At 41.1% G+C, this 17,078-nt stretch overlaps 1 protein-coding gene across 4 annotated transcripts in view; it reads left to right on the top strand.

The window, feature by feature from the left end:
- Positions 1 to 17,078, top strand: part of arhgef10la (Rho guanine nucleotide exchange factor (GEF) 10-like a) — a 121,360-nt gene that overhangs the window by 86,900 nt on the left and 17,382 nt on the right. For all 4 annotated transcript variants that reach the window (XM_078249160.1, XM_078249159.1, XM_078249161.1 and 1 more), the window contains 3 exons: positions 8,642 to 8,728; positions 14,305 to 14,516; positions 15,429 to 15,586. In XM_078249160.1, coding sequence (XP_078105286.1) covers positions 8,642 to 8,728; positions 14,305 to 14,516; positions 15,429 to 15,586 — 457 coding nt within the window. The remainder of the gene's footprint in view (positions 1 to 8,641; positions 8,729 to 14,304; positions 14,517 to 15,428; positions 15,587 to 17,078) is intronic.

Genomic DNA, 17,078 nt, shown 5'->3' with positions numbered 1-17,078 from the left:
CTAGTGTTCCAAAATAAATGTATTATTATTATTTTTTTTATAGTAGATGATGTTACTAGTAACATTGGAGCATAGAGGAGTTATACTATGATGGCTGCCAACAGTACAGCCTTCTTCTCCCTACCACTTATTGGCCAGGACAGCAGTGTGTGTTGAAATGAATAGTGTAAATACCCAAGAGGCTGTGTTAGCATCAGCATGCTAATGTAGTCATGTCATCATAACAACACGTGCAACCTGCCTAAGCTTTCAGTTAATTTACTAAACAGCTGGAACAGGGATGGTGAAAAGGATTTGAGGTTTTTAATTTGCTGCTTTAATCACAGGATAAAGGTGTTTTTCTTTTTTTTTAAACTACTACGTCTGATTTTCCCAGTTAGGTTGTACTAAGGAGATTCAATTACTGCATGTAAGTTGAGGTGTTTTATTATAATTTACATGGTAACTACATAGTAGTTATATGCTTTGCGTACACTGTAAGTACGTCTGGCTTCCATGCTGTGCATTTCCTTTTCTTTTCATTACTCTCCTTGCCAATAGGGGGTAGTGCACCGCCTTTTTATATATATATATATATATATATATATATATATACACACACACACACACATAGACATATACATGAATGGGGTAGACACACCCATCGCTTGACAGCGAGGTCATTTGCAGAAGGCCTGATCTGTTGCTGTGACAGTTAACATACTAATTACAGGGAATCATAGGCACTCTAGCAATGCCTCAGAGTAGAGTCCTCCTTCTCTGGGTTTCTGCTCACTCTGTACTTGTCAAGATAGCATGCAGGAACAAATTATGCACCCAGAAGGGAAATCCTGCAGATATGCTAAATGTGCTAATTCAGTCACATTCTTCCTCTGTGATTATGCATCAATGTGGAGAGGACAATAGGCAAGAACTGCATCAATTCAAAAGGAAAAGGGAAGAAAGCCCTCTTTCCTTTTTGATTTCCTATTATGCCAAACCAATCCTGTCTGTTGCAGTGCTTGTTGCAGTCTTCCTGCTACATGCTTGCAAGACATAGACAACTAACCTTACCACTCTGAACGCTGCTTAATTTATTGTTGTTGGCCAGTGTTGAAAGATTTGAGGACAGGTTGTCTTTACCTTCTGCTCTCTTTTAAAGTAGGTGCAAATTTGAACTTGTATGTGATTAGAAAGTGTTTTCACTCAGTTTAATTGCTGTATGTTTAAACTAATGAGTTGATCTTTGCTTTTTCATTTCTGTCATGAAATTGATGATCCGTAGCCTCGAAACCAGACAAATCTGCGAGCTCATGTTTCATTTGCTCTGGCAGATACGTCTGGCTCCCCTCCATTTATTTAATATGGGCGTGTTTGAGGAGATGTTTGACAAAGGAGCGGCATCGTCCTGTAGGTTCGTCCAGTGCAACACCCTAGGCTCACAAAACTCAAATCAAACTGTCAAAATAGGCATTGCTGATCAAATATGAATCCATATTCTTGCCACTACAGAGCTCTGTGATGCCGCCACAGTGCTCTGCATGGTGCTCTGTCGTATCAGCGGTGTTTGGTGGTTCAGTTACCCGAAAATAGGTGACTTTGAACCGGGTACAGAGCACCGCAAGCTGCCGGTCGTTTCAGCGGACATTACGGTTAAGTTTAGGCCATAAAATGTGAGCGTTATGCGGCGGCGAAAGTTAAGTTTAGGCACCAAAATGACTAGTTAAGTTTAGGAAAAAGATTGTGGTTTGGATTGAAACTACCTAGGAACACGCATTTCCTGGGTGAAAGTCTTTTGTTTTCCCTGGGAAGCGAACACCGCTCCCTGGCTTACAAGTCCTGTATGTTAACGCCCACCCATCCACCCATCCACCCCGGCCTGCTCCATACGCGGCCAGCCGTGTTCTTATACAGCAGCAGTCAATGCGGTGCATACAGCAACAACAACAACAAAACGCGGAATGCTTCCGAATTACAGTGCTTAACTTTTTGTAGCTTTTTGAACGAATGGTTCGTGAGAACAGGCTGATTCAATTGCGTCCAGGTGTATTTTGGTCTGCGCTGTTGATATCTCCCCTTTGAAATCAAAAGAGGTTCCAGAATGATACTAATTTGCTAATTAGTCTGTTATACCAGGCTAGTTGATCCATACAAGACGGTTAAATCATTGTTGATTTGTTTTAAAATCTCAAAATACATGCTTGAAACAATGGGCCTAAAGTGTGGTGGTTAAACAGTCTGATTAGTATTTGTGAAACAGTTGTGCTTTGTGTTTGTCTCATGCCATGCCAAGCAGGCCGCCACAGAATTAGGATCCAAGGATTGCAAGGGGCAGATTCAAATTCGGAAGGTGCTCCTTGATGTGCAGAGCTTCCTTGGCAAAAGTAGCTGTAACCACCACATGGCTTGGAGTGAGCTGGCACCAGAGCTCCCTTTGTTCTGCGTTTCCTGCCATCTGATATTAAGGATTATAGAAAGCCTTGTCCACTCTTGTGCCCAGGGTTTCATCTTGTACTCCATGTTGACAAACCGTTGTGTCAGTTTCTGTCTTTGAGGTTGGTAAAGATCGCTCAAGCGAAGCTTGTCTGGGCCCTGTGCTGATGTTTCCTGTCTCTGGCAAAATGGAAGTGAAGATGGAGGAAGTGATTGACTACACAGAGAGGTTTTGGCCCGTAGTCCTCTTTTGAACCCATTAATGCAGGGGCAGTACACGGCTTTCATCCAGAGTTGGAATTGCCATGGCCGCAGGAGTCAGCGGTGTGTGTGTGTGTGTGTGTGTGTGTGTGTGTGTGTGTGTGTGTGTGTGTGTGTGTGAGTGAGTGAGTGAGAAGAGGGGGCATAGCGACACAGCGAATTTGCATCACATTTGTTGGCCGTGTTGCAATCGTTCTAGAAGCGGTGAAGGACACGAGGAAGAAAATCTCAGTTGAGTCATGAATATGAGTTTGTGATGTCCTACCAATGTCAGGCTGTGGCTCTGAGCAGCGATATGCAAAACCACTCTCCAACTTCATTCCACTTATTGCTGATATGATCTGTGGCATAGCCAGGGGAGACAGGTAATCGTTACTGTACAGACGGTGGTTATTAAATTGAGGGAAATGTCCTGAGCCGGTTTTAATAATAAGCTGATAGCCATATGGTTTTTGCCGCAAGTCCTAACCACCTCTAAAGGACGTGATACAGGGCCTATCAAGAGTTAAAAATCGGACTGTCTACTCAGCCCTCTCGTGCACATGGTTTAATCTTATTGTCTTCAAATGACTTTGAATATTCTGAACGTAACGTGGGCCTGCAACCACAGCAGGTGGTTGGCCCTTTGATCTCGGCTTGTAGATGCTGGTGGAATTTAAATCGCGGGGTGACATCGAGCTCATGAAATCATAACATGAAAATCAAGTTCCAACTTTGATCCTGTTGTCCTTTTGTATTAGGTTAATTATGATAGTGTGATGTATTGGAAAACCGATAATGAGAAAACAATGTTTTGCTGAGATTAGGGTTGGGCATCGAGAACCCGATTCCTACTTGGAATCGTTTCAGAAATTAGGATTCCATCGGAATCTGACTTCAGACTTGACTCGGACTCGACCCAAAAGACTTCAGACTCGAGATTCGAGACTCGTCAACAACATGTTCTCATGCAGTTATTGCTTTTTAAATCTAAATTTATTCATGTATTTCTATTTTCTTTTATTAGCACATATACGTTGGGGAAACGTATGACGAGCTGTATGTCCCCTGCATATATCGTCACAGGTAACAAGCTAACCATCGCAAAGTGTTGTGCTAATGCTGACAACAGGCAAATTGTATCTTTATAGTTAGTAGTTGCTGAGGTCGACATCCATGGCGCACCTGGTAATTTGACTCAGTCATCCTCATTGCTAAACATTTATATAGTTTTTTCACCTGTTTTTCAGTTTTTCCACAGATCTTTTCCCAGTTGCACTGATTGTTTTTGGGCAACATTCTCCCCATTCTTGATTACTTTTTATTAACAGTATAACTGTCAGTTTTATTGTTGTCATGTTTTGCTTGCTTACCACTTCAGTCAGAATTTCTAGGACTTGAGGAAAACATCTGTAAGAAATTAAAGAAGGAAGGTAGGAAGGGTCTTACTTTCTTCCTTCTATGTCTTAGAGTATTGTCCAAATGCACAGTATGGTTATACTGTATATTGGCCGTTTGAAGGGAATTTTGGTGCAAGATCAAAAATCGGTTACTAAATTAGGGACAGCTGCAGAACAAGTTTTAGTGCGGGATAGATGTTGAGCATCCATAGCAGACATACCTGTTAGGCCGGCTACACACTGCCTGCGTGGCGTGAGCATGGCGTTTCTGTTGCGTGTCAGCTGCATGGATTTTTCTGTCTTTACACACCAGAAATGTGTCTGACCCGGCGCTGCTGCTGCTAGCCTTGTCTGTACACATGTATGTTTCCCAATGATTTACTGCACTCAAGCAGTCTTATACTTCATGTTAAACATAAATATATACTGATTTGATGACAGCAAAGACAACGTCGGCAGTATTGACGGCAAAATAGGCTACAGAATATTTCGTTCGTATTGACAGGTGCAATATTTGAAAATTTTATTTTTATTACATTTATATCTGCATTTATGTCAAAAACTAGAGACTTTCAAACATCAACATGTCATTTATTAATATGTATTTGTGTCAAAATGACATAAACATCTTTTTGTATTCTATTTTGCCTGGAAACGCTTCCAACACGCTTGCGTGTTGCGTGAAAAATAGGCGTTGGTTCTATTTCTAGCATGCATGCGTTTTTCCGCGCCTGAGACGTGCGTGTCACGCAGGCAGTGTGTAAACTCTAACCTGTTAATATGGGAGCCAAAATAGACGGACACGCCACGCAGCTGACACGCTCACATGACGCAACCAGTGTGTAGCTGGCCTTAGAGTTACACAACATATTTTGACATAAAAGGTCAAATCCAAATGAAGCATGGTTAACAAACCTGGCGTCGTTTTATATATTATGAATAAATCAATGAAGAAATGCCACTTTCCATCAGAGCGTGCCTTCTTGATAACCCGAGCAGCAACTTTGCAGAATATCTCATGCTAGTAGCTTGTTTAGTGTGCATTACCTGTAGCACTGCCCTGGATGTAAGTCATTTCAAGTTGACTGGCTTTTCACTCTGCGACCGGCCTGCCTGTAGCCTACGGCAGTGGGGAGGGAGCGCCAGTACCAGTCAATTACCAGTTAATAAACAGTGGAAGTTTTCTATTAGTGCTTGTTAGTGCGTGTAAAAGATTGTTGGTATGTGGAATTGGGGGAAGGCACTGTGACTGTGGAATTAGAACCTACAGCCATATTTTTTTCCCCCTGGGTCTAAGATGCAGTCCCCAGTTCTCTGTACGCATGCCGTTTATGGAGATAATATTTGTTATTTGATTTACAACAGGCTACACAGTGCAATATATAGTATTTGCAAACTCATTTTTTTTCTTTTGAACAGCGCAGAACTGTGTGCTCAGGAGTTTCACTTAATGCAGTATTTCATAAGTGACTATAGAGAATTCTTTTTAATAAAGAGAATCCATTACATAAGCATGGTGCAGGCCAAACAATGTAATGCTGGCTGCAGTGTGTCTTGTCATTGATAACATTATGGGCCTCTGGTGGATATGATGCATGGACCATTTTTGGATAGCAGTTGTCACAAATGTGATGTTGGTAAATCCCCCACATATTTGGAAGAAGATTTTACAGTGCTTACAGAGGAATATTGCTGTAAGGAAAATAAATCAGTGCACCTGAATATCCTTGGGAAGTAAAACAACATTAATTGGATTTGGGGGAAGTTACCAAGGGGATGCTGCTCTGACAGACTGACACCACTAGCATGAATCATTAAAACCCTACGCTGTCATATTAGACAACTAGCAATAACCACAACAACAATTTGTTGACATACAGAGCCAAAAGCTGTGGGTGTGTGTAGCTAGGCAGAAGATGTTCACAGTAGACAAAAGACAGCCACAATAAATGGTCCCATCCATTCTATCCTGCCGGAATGGGTAATTACACACATTTTACATTTATCTTCCAGGAAAGCAATGGATGCTCCTCTGCTAACCATTGCCACCTGGAACCAGCATATGGGCTGGCGCCCTCTTGGGGTAATGGGTGGGGCGGACTCTCTGTCGACCATTGGGTCATTGGTAACCAGCAGCTCTCATCACATTAACAAATCTCGCTTTAATTAGCTCACCTGTCCGTTTCCTCCTTTTTCCTACCCACGCTCCCCACAGTCCTCCATCAAACCTCCCTCATCCGGCTTACAGGCTCACCTTCCTCTGCTCCTGCCTCCACACCTGGGAATAGCTTCAGCTTTTCAAGTTCACACCTACACACACACACACACACACACACACACACACACACACACACACGCACACACATGCACACACACACATACACATGCACAGAGTGCTATAAACAAGACAGGCAATTGACTTGGAGAAAGCTTGGATCTCATTGATTTTTAAATGGTGCCTCAGTAATATCTTATTAGCAGTTGGATCGCCACTGAGATGGTCATTGCTGAAGAGCACATTTCCTTTGTGAAATTAATTTGGACATTCACAGGTTGAAATGATCCGCACAGCCTTTGTTGTTTGGTTCAACCAGATTCCTTCCATTGGCTGTTTAAAGGAGTTCAATAAGTAGACCAGTGGTTTACTGTATTGATCATAGTCACTGTCTGCACTTTAGTGGGAACACAATCTATCTTCGCCTCAGTATCCTCAAGCCCAGTGATACAAGATGTTGCTTTGCGAACAGTCGAAATGTTTCATTCCAAATTAAGTACATAGAAAATATGTTTCATGCTAATTATTTCCTGATTGTGTGTATTTTAAGAACGGTCCTAAACGCTAAGCTGTGCTGTTTAACTTTTTAAAGAATAATAGGGCTGCCATTAGCAAATAGCTAATTACTTGTACAAATTTCCAAAATGAGATCCTCTTCATTTAGTCATTTTACAAGAGTAGGCATCCATTTTTTCTTCAAATGGTGGGTATGTTATTAAGAAACAAGCCTCTTAATTTACACATCAGCTCTTTCAGTGCATATTCCTGCCTTTGAATACCATGAATTTGTGATGGGACTGTTCTGATAGAGAGGATAGATCCCACTATTATTGCCAGACTGTCTCTAGAGAGTGCTAACATATAAAGCAATCTAGGTCTGAGAAGATTGGCCTACAATGCTTGCCAGTCTCAGGTGACTGATAAAATCCACCCGCCATCGAACTACCAGCAGCGTCCGTTGTAGTGCTCCAGTCCCTCTGGTCCACCGCAACTCTCAATTCGCCACTCTCTCTCGCTCTCTCTCTCTTTTAACCACAGGGCTGCCATATGGACACTATTAAGGCTGTCACTTAATTACCTATCAAAAAAACATGTCACTACTCGGTGGGCTAGCAGAAGGGGAGTGGGAGAAAAAAGACAACAGACAGAGGAAAAAGAGCAGGCATATAAAAAGAGTGAAATATGGGAATGAGAAATGGGAAAGTGGGACTGAGAGATTGATAGAGAGGACAAACCATGCATCTGCGTAGTGAATTTATATAGATGGAGACAGACACGTGGGGGGGAAATAGCCTTGCCGTGTAGATGGGGAGAGCAACGATCTGGCCAGTATCCATTTGTTGTTTTGTTTAGTGTTTACAAACACACACAACAAGAGAGAAAAGGGGGAGGGTCCTGGCCAGGAGAGGTGATAAATTACCTGTGATTGATGCTTGCCGCCGCGGAGGACGACAGTTAAAGACGTGCGGTGCTCATCGCTGACCCTCTCTTCCCTCAATCCCTCCCTCCCTCCTTCATTTCAAACCCACCAACCCCACCCCACCACCCCAACAACACACAATTAGCTGGTTTGTCTTTCACATGGCCCAGCCTTAGCGGTCATACACCAAAATAATAATCATTTCCTACCAGATGGATCGCTGGTGGGAAGAGCAGCTTTTACCACGGTGGGGTTTGATGCATCAGCCACAGGCTTCACACTGCAAATGTCAGCCTTCATCACTTCGTTCCAGGCAAACAAATCTGCTATATGTTAAAGGAATATGGATTTATTTTCCCTTTAAGTACGATTTTATGTATTGGTAATAACTAGTCTGAAAACTGCCTTGGCTCAGGAGTTGCATCTTTCGGACCTTTGTGAGCGGACAGTTTGGTTTCTAAAAGAAGTCAAACTAAAAGTACCAAAACTAGGCATGAAATCAAATCTAATGGTATAAAAATAAGAATTCTGTAGAGAAAGCTAAAACTAGGCCAAAATCCTAATGTTTGCCTCCAATGCAGTACTGACTGAAATATCAAGCTTTTGTTTTAAGTGTCTTTTGATCTTAGCATCTAGCTAGTAGAAAGCAATCTAATATTGAACACCTGCAGGTTATATACAAATACGGACATTGAGGGCTTGTTCATATCATTGTTTTTTCTTTTAGCATTCGACGCATACAATTGCTATTTAAGACACAGATTGTTCACACTCACAGCAAATGAGATACACGCTTAAGACTTTTCTTGAGACTACATCGAAAGAACTAAAAACTGCGGTTGCAGCATTGAGCCATGATACCTATTAAATCAATATTCATTTTGTCTCTTGTAGCTTGAAGCTGCCCTCCACAATCGTGTTCACTGTGCATTGTTGGGCTTCTCTGCAGCGAGCACCTCCTTACCTCAAGGCTACTTCTGGGTAAGTAATGTTTCTCTCTCACACACACACACACACACACACACACACACACACACACACACACACACACACACACACAATTACCATGACCATTTAAACGCCCTTTCTATATTCTCCTTTCATTCATAAAAAAACCCAGAATAAAACAATTTATCTCAAGGTGAAGAATGGGACGTGCACCATTTTTTCTCTGTAAAATGTCGCCGATAAACTGAATAATACAGTACAGTATAAAGTCTTGTGGTAGGTAACTGCTACAGAGTGTTCACATCACAATCCCCGGACTTGTGGGAATTTAGCTGGATCCAGAAAAAGGGGAATTCAGGGGCGAAGAAATGATGCTGAGAATCTGCTATTAATCTTTAAGTTTCAATTTTTGTTCCTCTTCCTTTTTGGAGAAAGATGGCAGTTTGTCAGGTAATCCTCTTTCGACCTAAAAGGTGGCTAAATCCAGTGTAGGTCCTCCTGGACACAGACTGCGGCTCACACCTTTGCTTTTGTGCTGTTCTAAAGAGGACTGGATGCTCACTCAGATGGGGAAAAGGGAGATAGTGGAGCTACACTGTAATACTATTGTTTAAAGAAGCACAGGCTGCTCTGACCTTTAACCTTCTTAGAGCACATACTATTACAGATGACTAAAATGCTCCTGACCCTGTCCTCCCACACCATTTGGAGGGACAAAGGTAGCCAAGTGCTGTGTGCTACACTGGTGAGTAATGGCGTGACTGTTGCATTGCAAGGTTTCAGTTCCGTCACAACCGCTTGTGTTCATGCAAAATAAACCACTAGACGATGCTTCTGCAGTAATCTGTAGGGATTCACAGATCCAACTTTTTCAGCCCTGATACCAATACCTGGGCTTTGGGTATCTGGCGATACCGAGTACCGATGCGATACCCGTGTTTCATTAATAAGCTGTCTGCCTCACTGTGACTGGGATCATTCTTTCATTTGTGAGGCAACATCAGGCTTGACTTAAACATTGCTTTCCTAACTTTGTTAAATGTCCAAATGCAACAAATACATGCATACAGTAGATATACATTAACTGAATTGTAATTTATTAATAAAATAATAAATCATGCACCGCAACTTGGTAAAAAAACTCTTAAAAATTAACAGGAATTACAACTTGAGTGTACACCTTTCAAATACAGCAGCACATTGGTCAAAAAGTTTTACAGGAATTCCAGTATATATTGTATATGGTATTTAGACACAGAATTTATTTGAATTGAATCGATCGACCCCATTGTCACTTTACCCAATCTAGCTATTTGAGTCAGTATCAGCCAGATATCTGATATCAGTATCAGAACGGTGCATCCCTAGTTATCTGTAGTGATAATGTTCATTCATTTTTTAAGCATAGTAGCAAGGCATACAGCATCAAAGAGTTGAACGTTATTAAGTCAAGACCAAATCCAAGTCTGACAGTGCAAGTCTTAAAGGTCCAGTGTGTAACGTGTTTAGTTGTTCATTATCAAAATCTGTGTTGCCCGTTCACAAACTTTTTCCTTTTTCATGAATATTTACCACCGCCATCAATTCTAAGTATTCCTTTTGGCTTGAAATTTTACATTTGCATTTGCATGAACTGGGGTAGACGCTCCATATTCATGCGCCATCTTGAAATACGTTAGCCGGTAAGGGACATACAGGACATACTGCTCCGCCTTTCACGTTTTCGCTGTCACATGATAAACTCACAGGTGCTGCTAATGCGGCTAATGGGTATCGTAGCTTCCCGGCCCCGGCAAGTTTGAAAAAGGAAACATGGAGGACCACACACATTCAAAATCCAAATTTCAGGAACAGGAGTCTTCTTCTTCTCCCAGAAAAAGAAAAAAAGGATATTGAAAAGAGCAAGAGACCAGCTTTTTGAAGCGTGAAGGCTACCGTAGCTGTAATACGTACTTTGAACTGCGTGGCGCAAGAGAGTTGATTGCGCTATATGATCTCAATGCTAGATGGGAGAAATTCCTACACATTGGACCTTTAAGTAAAGTCATAAGTCTGCTCAATAAATTGCAAGTTTGCATTTTTCCGGTCTCTGAATGCTGACTATTAAAATGGCATGAACATTTTCCTTTCAAAGCTGCGTTAGTGTTTTACACATAGCTCGGACAAAGTCCCTTAAATGAATAGGCATAATAACCAATTATGTAATGTGTGTGACCAACTGATGTCTACATGTCACCGTCAAAACTTCATTTTTTATTTGGTACTTGAAAGTTTTCAATTTCAACATCAAATTTAAAGTCCACGTTTTTTTTTGACATGCCCAATTTGAGTCCAAGCTCCCCATGCCATTAGTCTTTTCTTAAGTAAGTAATGTTCCCTTAAAAAGAAGAAATGGTATTTACCTGAATTTATCAAAAGGCGTATGACATGTTTGTGGTTTCACTGAGATGGAGCATTGCTCAGTAAACAATGAAAATGCACCTCTTGATTGAGTTATAATTGCATTTTTTGTATTTGGAGGCAGTCACATTTCATATGAATGAATACAAGTTAGTAAACGTGTTGCATTTCAGTAATTGGAAACTGTAGAGTCCCAAGGACTGTGGTGAATGCTATCTGTGAACATTTTTGAACAACTCACTTTAGAAGTTGTTATTTACGCTCTCCACCATCTTGTCAGTCAAAAAGAGTTGATCTCTGAAGCTTAGTTCCATATAAATGCACTGATAATTTGTTGTTTTGTCGTTCGCAAAAAACAATATTGACCTTGTAGTTGAAAAAGGAGCCTCATATTAGAATGACATTTCCACCTATGGAGTCCGTTCATTCACATTCGAGATCGACACTTTTTGACTGCTAACAACTCCTAATGTGAGTTGTTCAAAACCTTTCTTTTTAGTAAACTCTGGGTACACAAACAATGTTGTCAATGCTCGAGTTCATGTGTAGAGACCCTGGTCATACTTGAGCAAAGTTTCATGTTGTATCGAGCCTTCTTAGTGTTTTAAAAATAGCTATTTTGATGCTATCATAGTAGTGCCCCTAGCTCTCCCATTCAAAGGCCATTTGACCGAAAACGAGAATACGGTCAATCTTAAAAAATCCGTCCTAATTATGCTTTTAAAAGAAAGTTTGACTGGGGTATATTCACTCGCATTTTAGCAAGACTTGCGATTTAAGAGTCCACTGTCCAACATTTTCAGCACAGTGTTTTCGTCATGAATGGACTTCAAATCTTATCAGGACATTCTTGTTCTTCTTGTCACTTCTGGAAACTAGCCTCACAAACAGGACAAGTACCTGCACATCTAAACCTTCAAGCAGCACGAACGTGTAACCACGGCAAAAACAAACTGGTATCCACTAAAAAATAATAGTGCAAGCTTGCCGATCCAGCAAGAATAATAAGTGGCTGAGCGTTCCCGCCCCCAGTTGGTTCTACCTCCCTGGCAGGCATGTCAAATGAGGGATGACACTAATCAGGTTAAAGTGAGATGGGCTATGGGAATTTCTGTGTTCTTTGATCAGAGTAATGACATTGTTTCTAATCAGCCTGATACTCCAGTGTTTCCCCTGCTTGGCTTCACCTTCCTTGTCCCACTTTGCCAAACACCCTACTTCTCATTTTAGGATCAAGTCTCCATTAACTCTGCTGTTGTTTTTCTCTTCTTCTACGCTAGAATTCGTAGCAAGTGTCAGTGATGGGGATCTTGAAATACATTGGTTTCAGAGTACATCAACAATCTGGTGACCCATGATTTTTGCTTCTTAATGTGGCCAATACAACTGAGCAGAGTGTGCCATCATGACTATTCTCCCACGCTTCCTCTCACTGCATCCAGAGCAATGTAATTAATGCTGGCAGAGCATTTACTGTTTGGGAAGTTTTTTTTTTTTTTGCCTCTCTCGAGCTGAGAGCAGAAATCTGTCCAGGGCATGACTCCAGATATCTATTTTTCTAAATAAGTAGTGATGACTTAGTCAGGAAACAGTATTTGTACTGGATATCGGGCAGGCAGAGAGAGCGAGAGAGAGAGAGCGAGAGAGAGAGAGCGAGAGCGAGAGAGGGGTTAAATTGAAAACAGGAGGGGAGGTACAGATGGACAGGTGAATGTATAGATTGTGGAGGAGACTTGGTGAGGGGGAGAGGGGCCTCGCCTCCGGCTCTGCTTACTGAGTGACTTAACCGTCAGCTCCTCGCTGCAAGATAAGTCCTCCCTATCTTTTTTTCACCCTATGCAACAGACCATTATTTGTTCTGGCTCATTCTCAAGAGCCCACAGGATCGCTCCTGTCCAGATTCTGCACGCTGATAAAAATCAAACAAATGATTGCATGCAAATAAGTGTGAGCGTGGAGTAGAAGAGCTAAAGACTATATTTAGCTTGTGTCACATTCACACGATGTGGTTCATTTGGGGAATAAATCCTTGGTGTCTAGCAGCAAGCAGCCACGCTTCTTTTACAAGAAGGACATTATATTTTTGTCTGGACCAACCACCTAGGCCTCACACAGGAGTAATGAGTGAAATCATAAAAACCCACCGCGACACTTCAATTGTTTGGGAATGGGAGCAATGCCACCTTAATTGAAATTGCACCAGAGGTAGGTGGAGGTCTCCTGCTGTCTTTGTTTTCTCAGCATAGGCTTTGACAGGTTTACACAAAGGCCAAGATAAATGTGGTACGTAATAAATCGAGGCTCTATTGAGTCAGACACTCAGCTTCTGCCATGTGTAAAACGCCTTGGAAAGCTCGGTATGATTTGTGGACCTTTTTTCGATAATATCTAAGGTTGCTTTCTTGTTTGTTAGAAAGAAATCCTACCAAACAAGTCTGTCCCCCCCCCCCTTTAAAAAGGGACAGACACCTGCAGGCGTCTTATCAGTTGAAACAAGCTCCAAATTGAGCCAAACTAAAGCTCCCAGCTTTCAAAAAGCTCTGTTTGTTTGCTGTTTGGATGTTTACTTATTCGTTGGCGCTGACAAAAAGCGTCTTCAAGTTTTTAGCATGACCTTAGATGTGTTCATAGCAATTGTTGAGTTCAATAAATTGGAAATCATATTATTTTCATTTGATCATGAACTGACTCCAGCATAAGATCAGTCACTTGATCTTGTAAACTCAAAAAAAAACTGCCTCATTGATAAGCAACTCAGAGCCTTTGAGAAACGTATGAGAGCCTCTCTGTTCTTCGCTGATGAAAAGATCGCAGAGTTATAAGAATTGTTTGATTTTCCGACGAGGACATTGTGAATCCATTACATAATGCGTTTAAAATTCTAAGTGATATTAAAAAAAAAAAAAAAAATGCAAGGGAGGACTACAGATGACAAGGTCTGAAAGGATAAATGATTTGAACTTTTTTTGAAACCTGAATTGCTGACAGGTAGAGAATGTTTAACCAAAGACACATTATCCTCTGGCCTGCACAATTTGATTAAAACGAAGAGAACGCATGCTCTCTGCTCTTTCTATCTCTTTTTTTCCCTTCTGTTTCAGCAGAATAGTTTATTACCCGTGGCATTATGATTCAGTCCATTGCTACAGCTTAACACGGGGTCTTGACCTTTTCCAACCAGGTTTTTTTTTTTTTTCCCCTCCCTGTAGGTGGCTGGGGGAGAAGGTTCGCATGGGCATATCGAGATATTTTCCCTCAACAGGCCAACGCCAAGGACTGTAAAGAGCCTGCAGATAGGCTCTGCTGTCCGATGTCTGGATTATGTGCCAGAACCTTCTCCGACTGAGGAAGTGGAGGCTGGAGTTCACAAGGCCACGTCGGCGATCGGCACCAACATTTGTGTCGGATTAGACGATGGACGGTGAGAGACTGAAAGCTACACAGAAAGCTACAGACACAGGAGAAGAAAGAGAAACAACACTTTTATTTGACGATTATAGAATGAGGTCCAATTATGACATTTGATTTATTGGAAATAATCAAAGAAAAGAAAAAGGAAAAAAGCACACAAATATAGGTACAACACAGTATGCCTCACATGTTCTGTCTGTAAAATGAGATCCTGTATTATCCTTTGTTACGGTCCCCTGAGAAAAGAATAGATTTGCTTGTCAATATTTCATCAAAGCAAGAAATCAGACTTGATAACCCCAACACAGCATCAATACTGCCACTGCTGCTAAGATTACAGTTTCATCTTCAAATCCAATAAACCTTCAGATCCCCTCTGTGTAAAGCAGAGGATATGTTTAATCTCAGTCTCCTGTCACAGTTACTACATACATTGCTTATTTTTTTTTTCATTCTTAAGTTTCAGATTTTTCCATTATGTGACCACTTTTCTGTAATTTTCAATTACAGTAGTTTAGTCATTTGTATAAGAGCCTATATCATGTTAGCATTTTTTTTTTTATGCTGACTCATTCTCTTTTTAATGTAAGTATCTATCCAGGGAAAAAAGACATAGTAAAATAAAAAACAATTTCAGCATTTTAGCACACTGGAAGCTCCATGTCAGCTCCAACGCTGCTTAACATTTTCTTCTCAGGCAGAGAAACAAACACCGATGTGCATTTGTCATTCTGAAGATGACAATAAGACGCAACAAAGTTCAGATGGTATTTCAAACATGAAGAAAGACAGAGTGGTTGCACATGCACAATGCTTTGCTCCAAAGTGCACTGTTAAATCAAACTGCATGAAAACGAGGCACTCTGTCATTTTAAACGACACTCATTTATCACGTTGGCTTGTGCTGCTTTTGTTCTTCCAGCATACTGGTCTATGGCAGCGTGGACACTGCAGCACAATGCCTATTGACCCTCCATAACCCAGAGGGCTGCCCTGTGCTGTGCCTGAAGCACTCCTCTCGCTTCCTGTTTGCAGGCCTGCGGAACGGGACCATGATGGTGTATGGAAGAAGTGACAACGGTAAGGTGCTTCAAAGATTGCTTTGTTTTCAGACTGATGGCTGGAGTAGAAATGGATATGAGAAATGAGAACGTTAAATTGTCACTGGTGCTTTGTTGGAAAAATGAGGCCAAAACAAATGCAGTGGCAGCGGTGTCCTAAAGGTTAGAGAAGCGAGCTTGTGACCGGGTTTGCCCTAAACCTCCCATGAACACACACATACGCACACACTCCTGCAAATGAAAAAACACACACATACGTGCAGACAACTATGCACAAACTATACACTTTCTTTGCCCTAATTGTTGGTGTTGGAGTGTGTGAAAGACACAGAGGGGGGCACAGTGTACCTTGAGTATTTCTAGGTATAAATAGAGGGGTTCAATCCCCAGACCGACAGGATAAAAAAAAAAAAAATCTGTCCTTCCCTCATTACCACCACTGAGGTGCCCTTGAGCAAGGCCCTTAACCCCAACCGCTCCAGTGGAGCTGCTCAGTGGCCAGCAGATCAGACTGGGGTTGTACTGGGCAGCTTCCAGGTATGAACGTGTAGCTGTGTGAATGTGTTCAGGGCGTTCCTGCAAAAGAGAGGCTTCCTCTCAGTGAACCTTCCCTGAATAAATAAAGGTTAAAAAAAAAAATTCAAGATTCAAAACTCAGTAATATTGACAAAATATATTTAAATTGACCACATTTTCTAAATGCTATTTTTTTTATAAACTTGTATGTCTTGTAGTTACAGTAAATGTTATTGTGAGTGAATTCTACCAATGTGATACAAACACAATGAGACAAACCGCGTGCATTCATTACACACTAAATTACATTTTTTTTAATCATTTTGTTGGTTATTCATAGATATAGGGTTATCCAATATTTCATATCTATTTTTGCTTTTGTAGATAGGTACCGGAGCTTTTGTCTCTTAATGAAATGTGACAAGGGAAATGGACCGAGAAGATTTTTTATTGTTAATTTTAATGGGGCTTCATCAAAAATGTTTTTTTTTCCTACTGTGGAATAATTAGTAAAAATTTGTTTTACTGATTTCATGCATTATAAATTTATGATACAGCTATTTAGTAAACATCTTTTGTGTTAAAAACGAAATGAAAGTATTGTGTGTCATGTGGGATACCCTTCCCAGTTAACCCATTTTCAGAACAAAAGTAGTTGTGAAACCATATTAATGCTAGACCGTCTTTCAAACAATTGCCTTGGGATCACTTTCCCTGGGGCGCCTGGATAGCTCTGGCTTAGTCCCTCGACACAACGGCCGCAGGTTCGATTCCCACCTGCGGCCCTTTGCTGCATGTCATTCCCCTCTCTTTCTCCCCCCCTCTCTCTCTCTACTTTCATGCCTCAGCTGTCCTATTAAAAATAAAGGCCTAAAATGCCAAAAGAAAATAATCAAGAAAAAAAAAAAAGAATCTTTTGACGATGTATTCCTACTGATTTTCAAACCCACTGTAAGTATGAAAATAACACTTCACTATGTGGTAGATGGTATGCC

This window comes from Sander vitreus, chromosome 4 (assembly GCF_031162955.1).
Source record: "Sander vitreus isolate 19-12246 chromosome 4, sanVit1, whole genome shotgun sequence".
In the NCBI taxonomy this organism is placed as follows: domain Eukaryota; kingdom Metazoa; phylum Chordata; class Actinopteri; order Perciformes; family Percidae; genus Sander; species Sander vitreus.
Note: the sequence above shows the minus strand (reverse complement) of the source record. Positions and strands in the feature narration are given on the sequence as shown.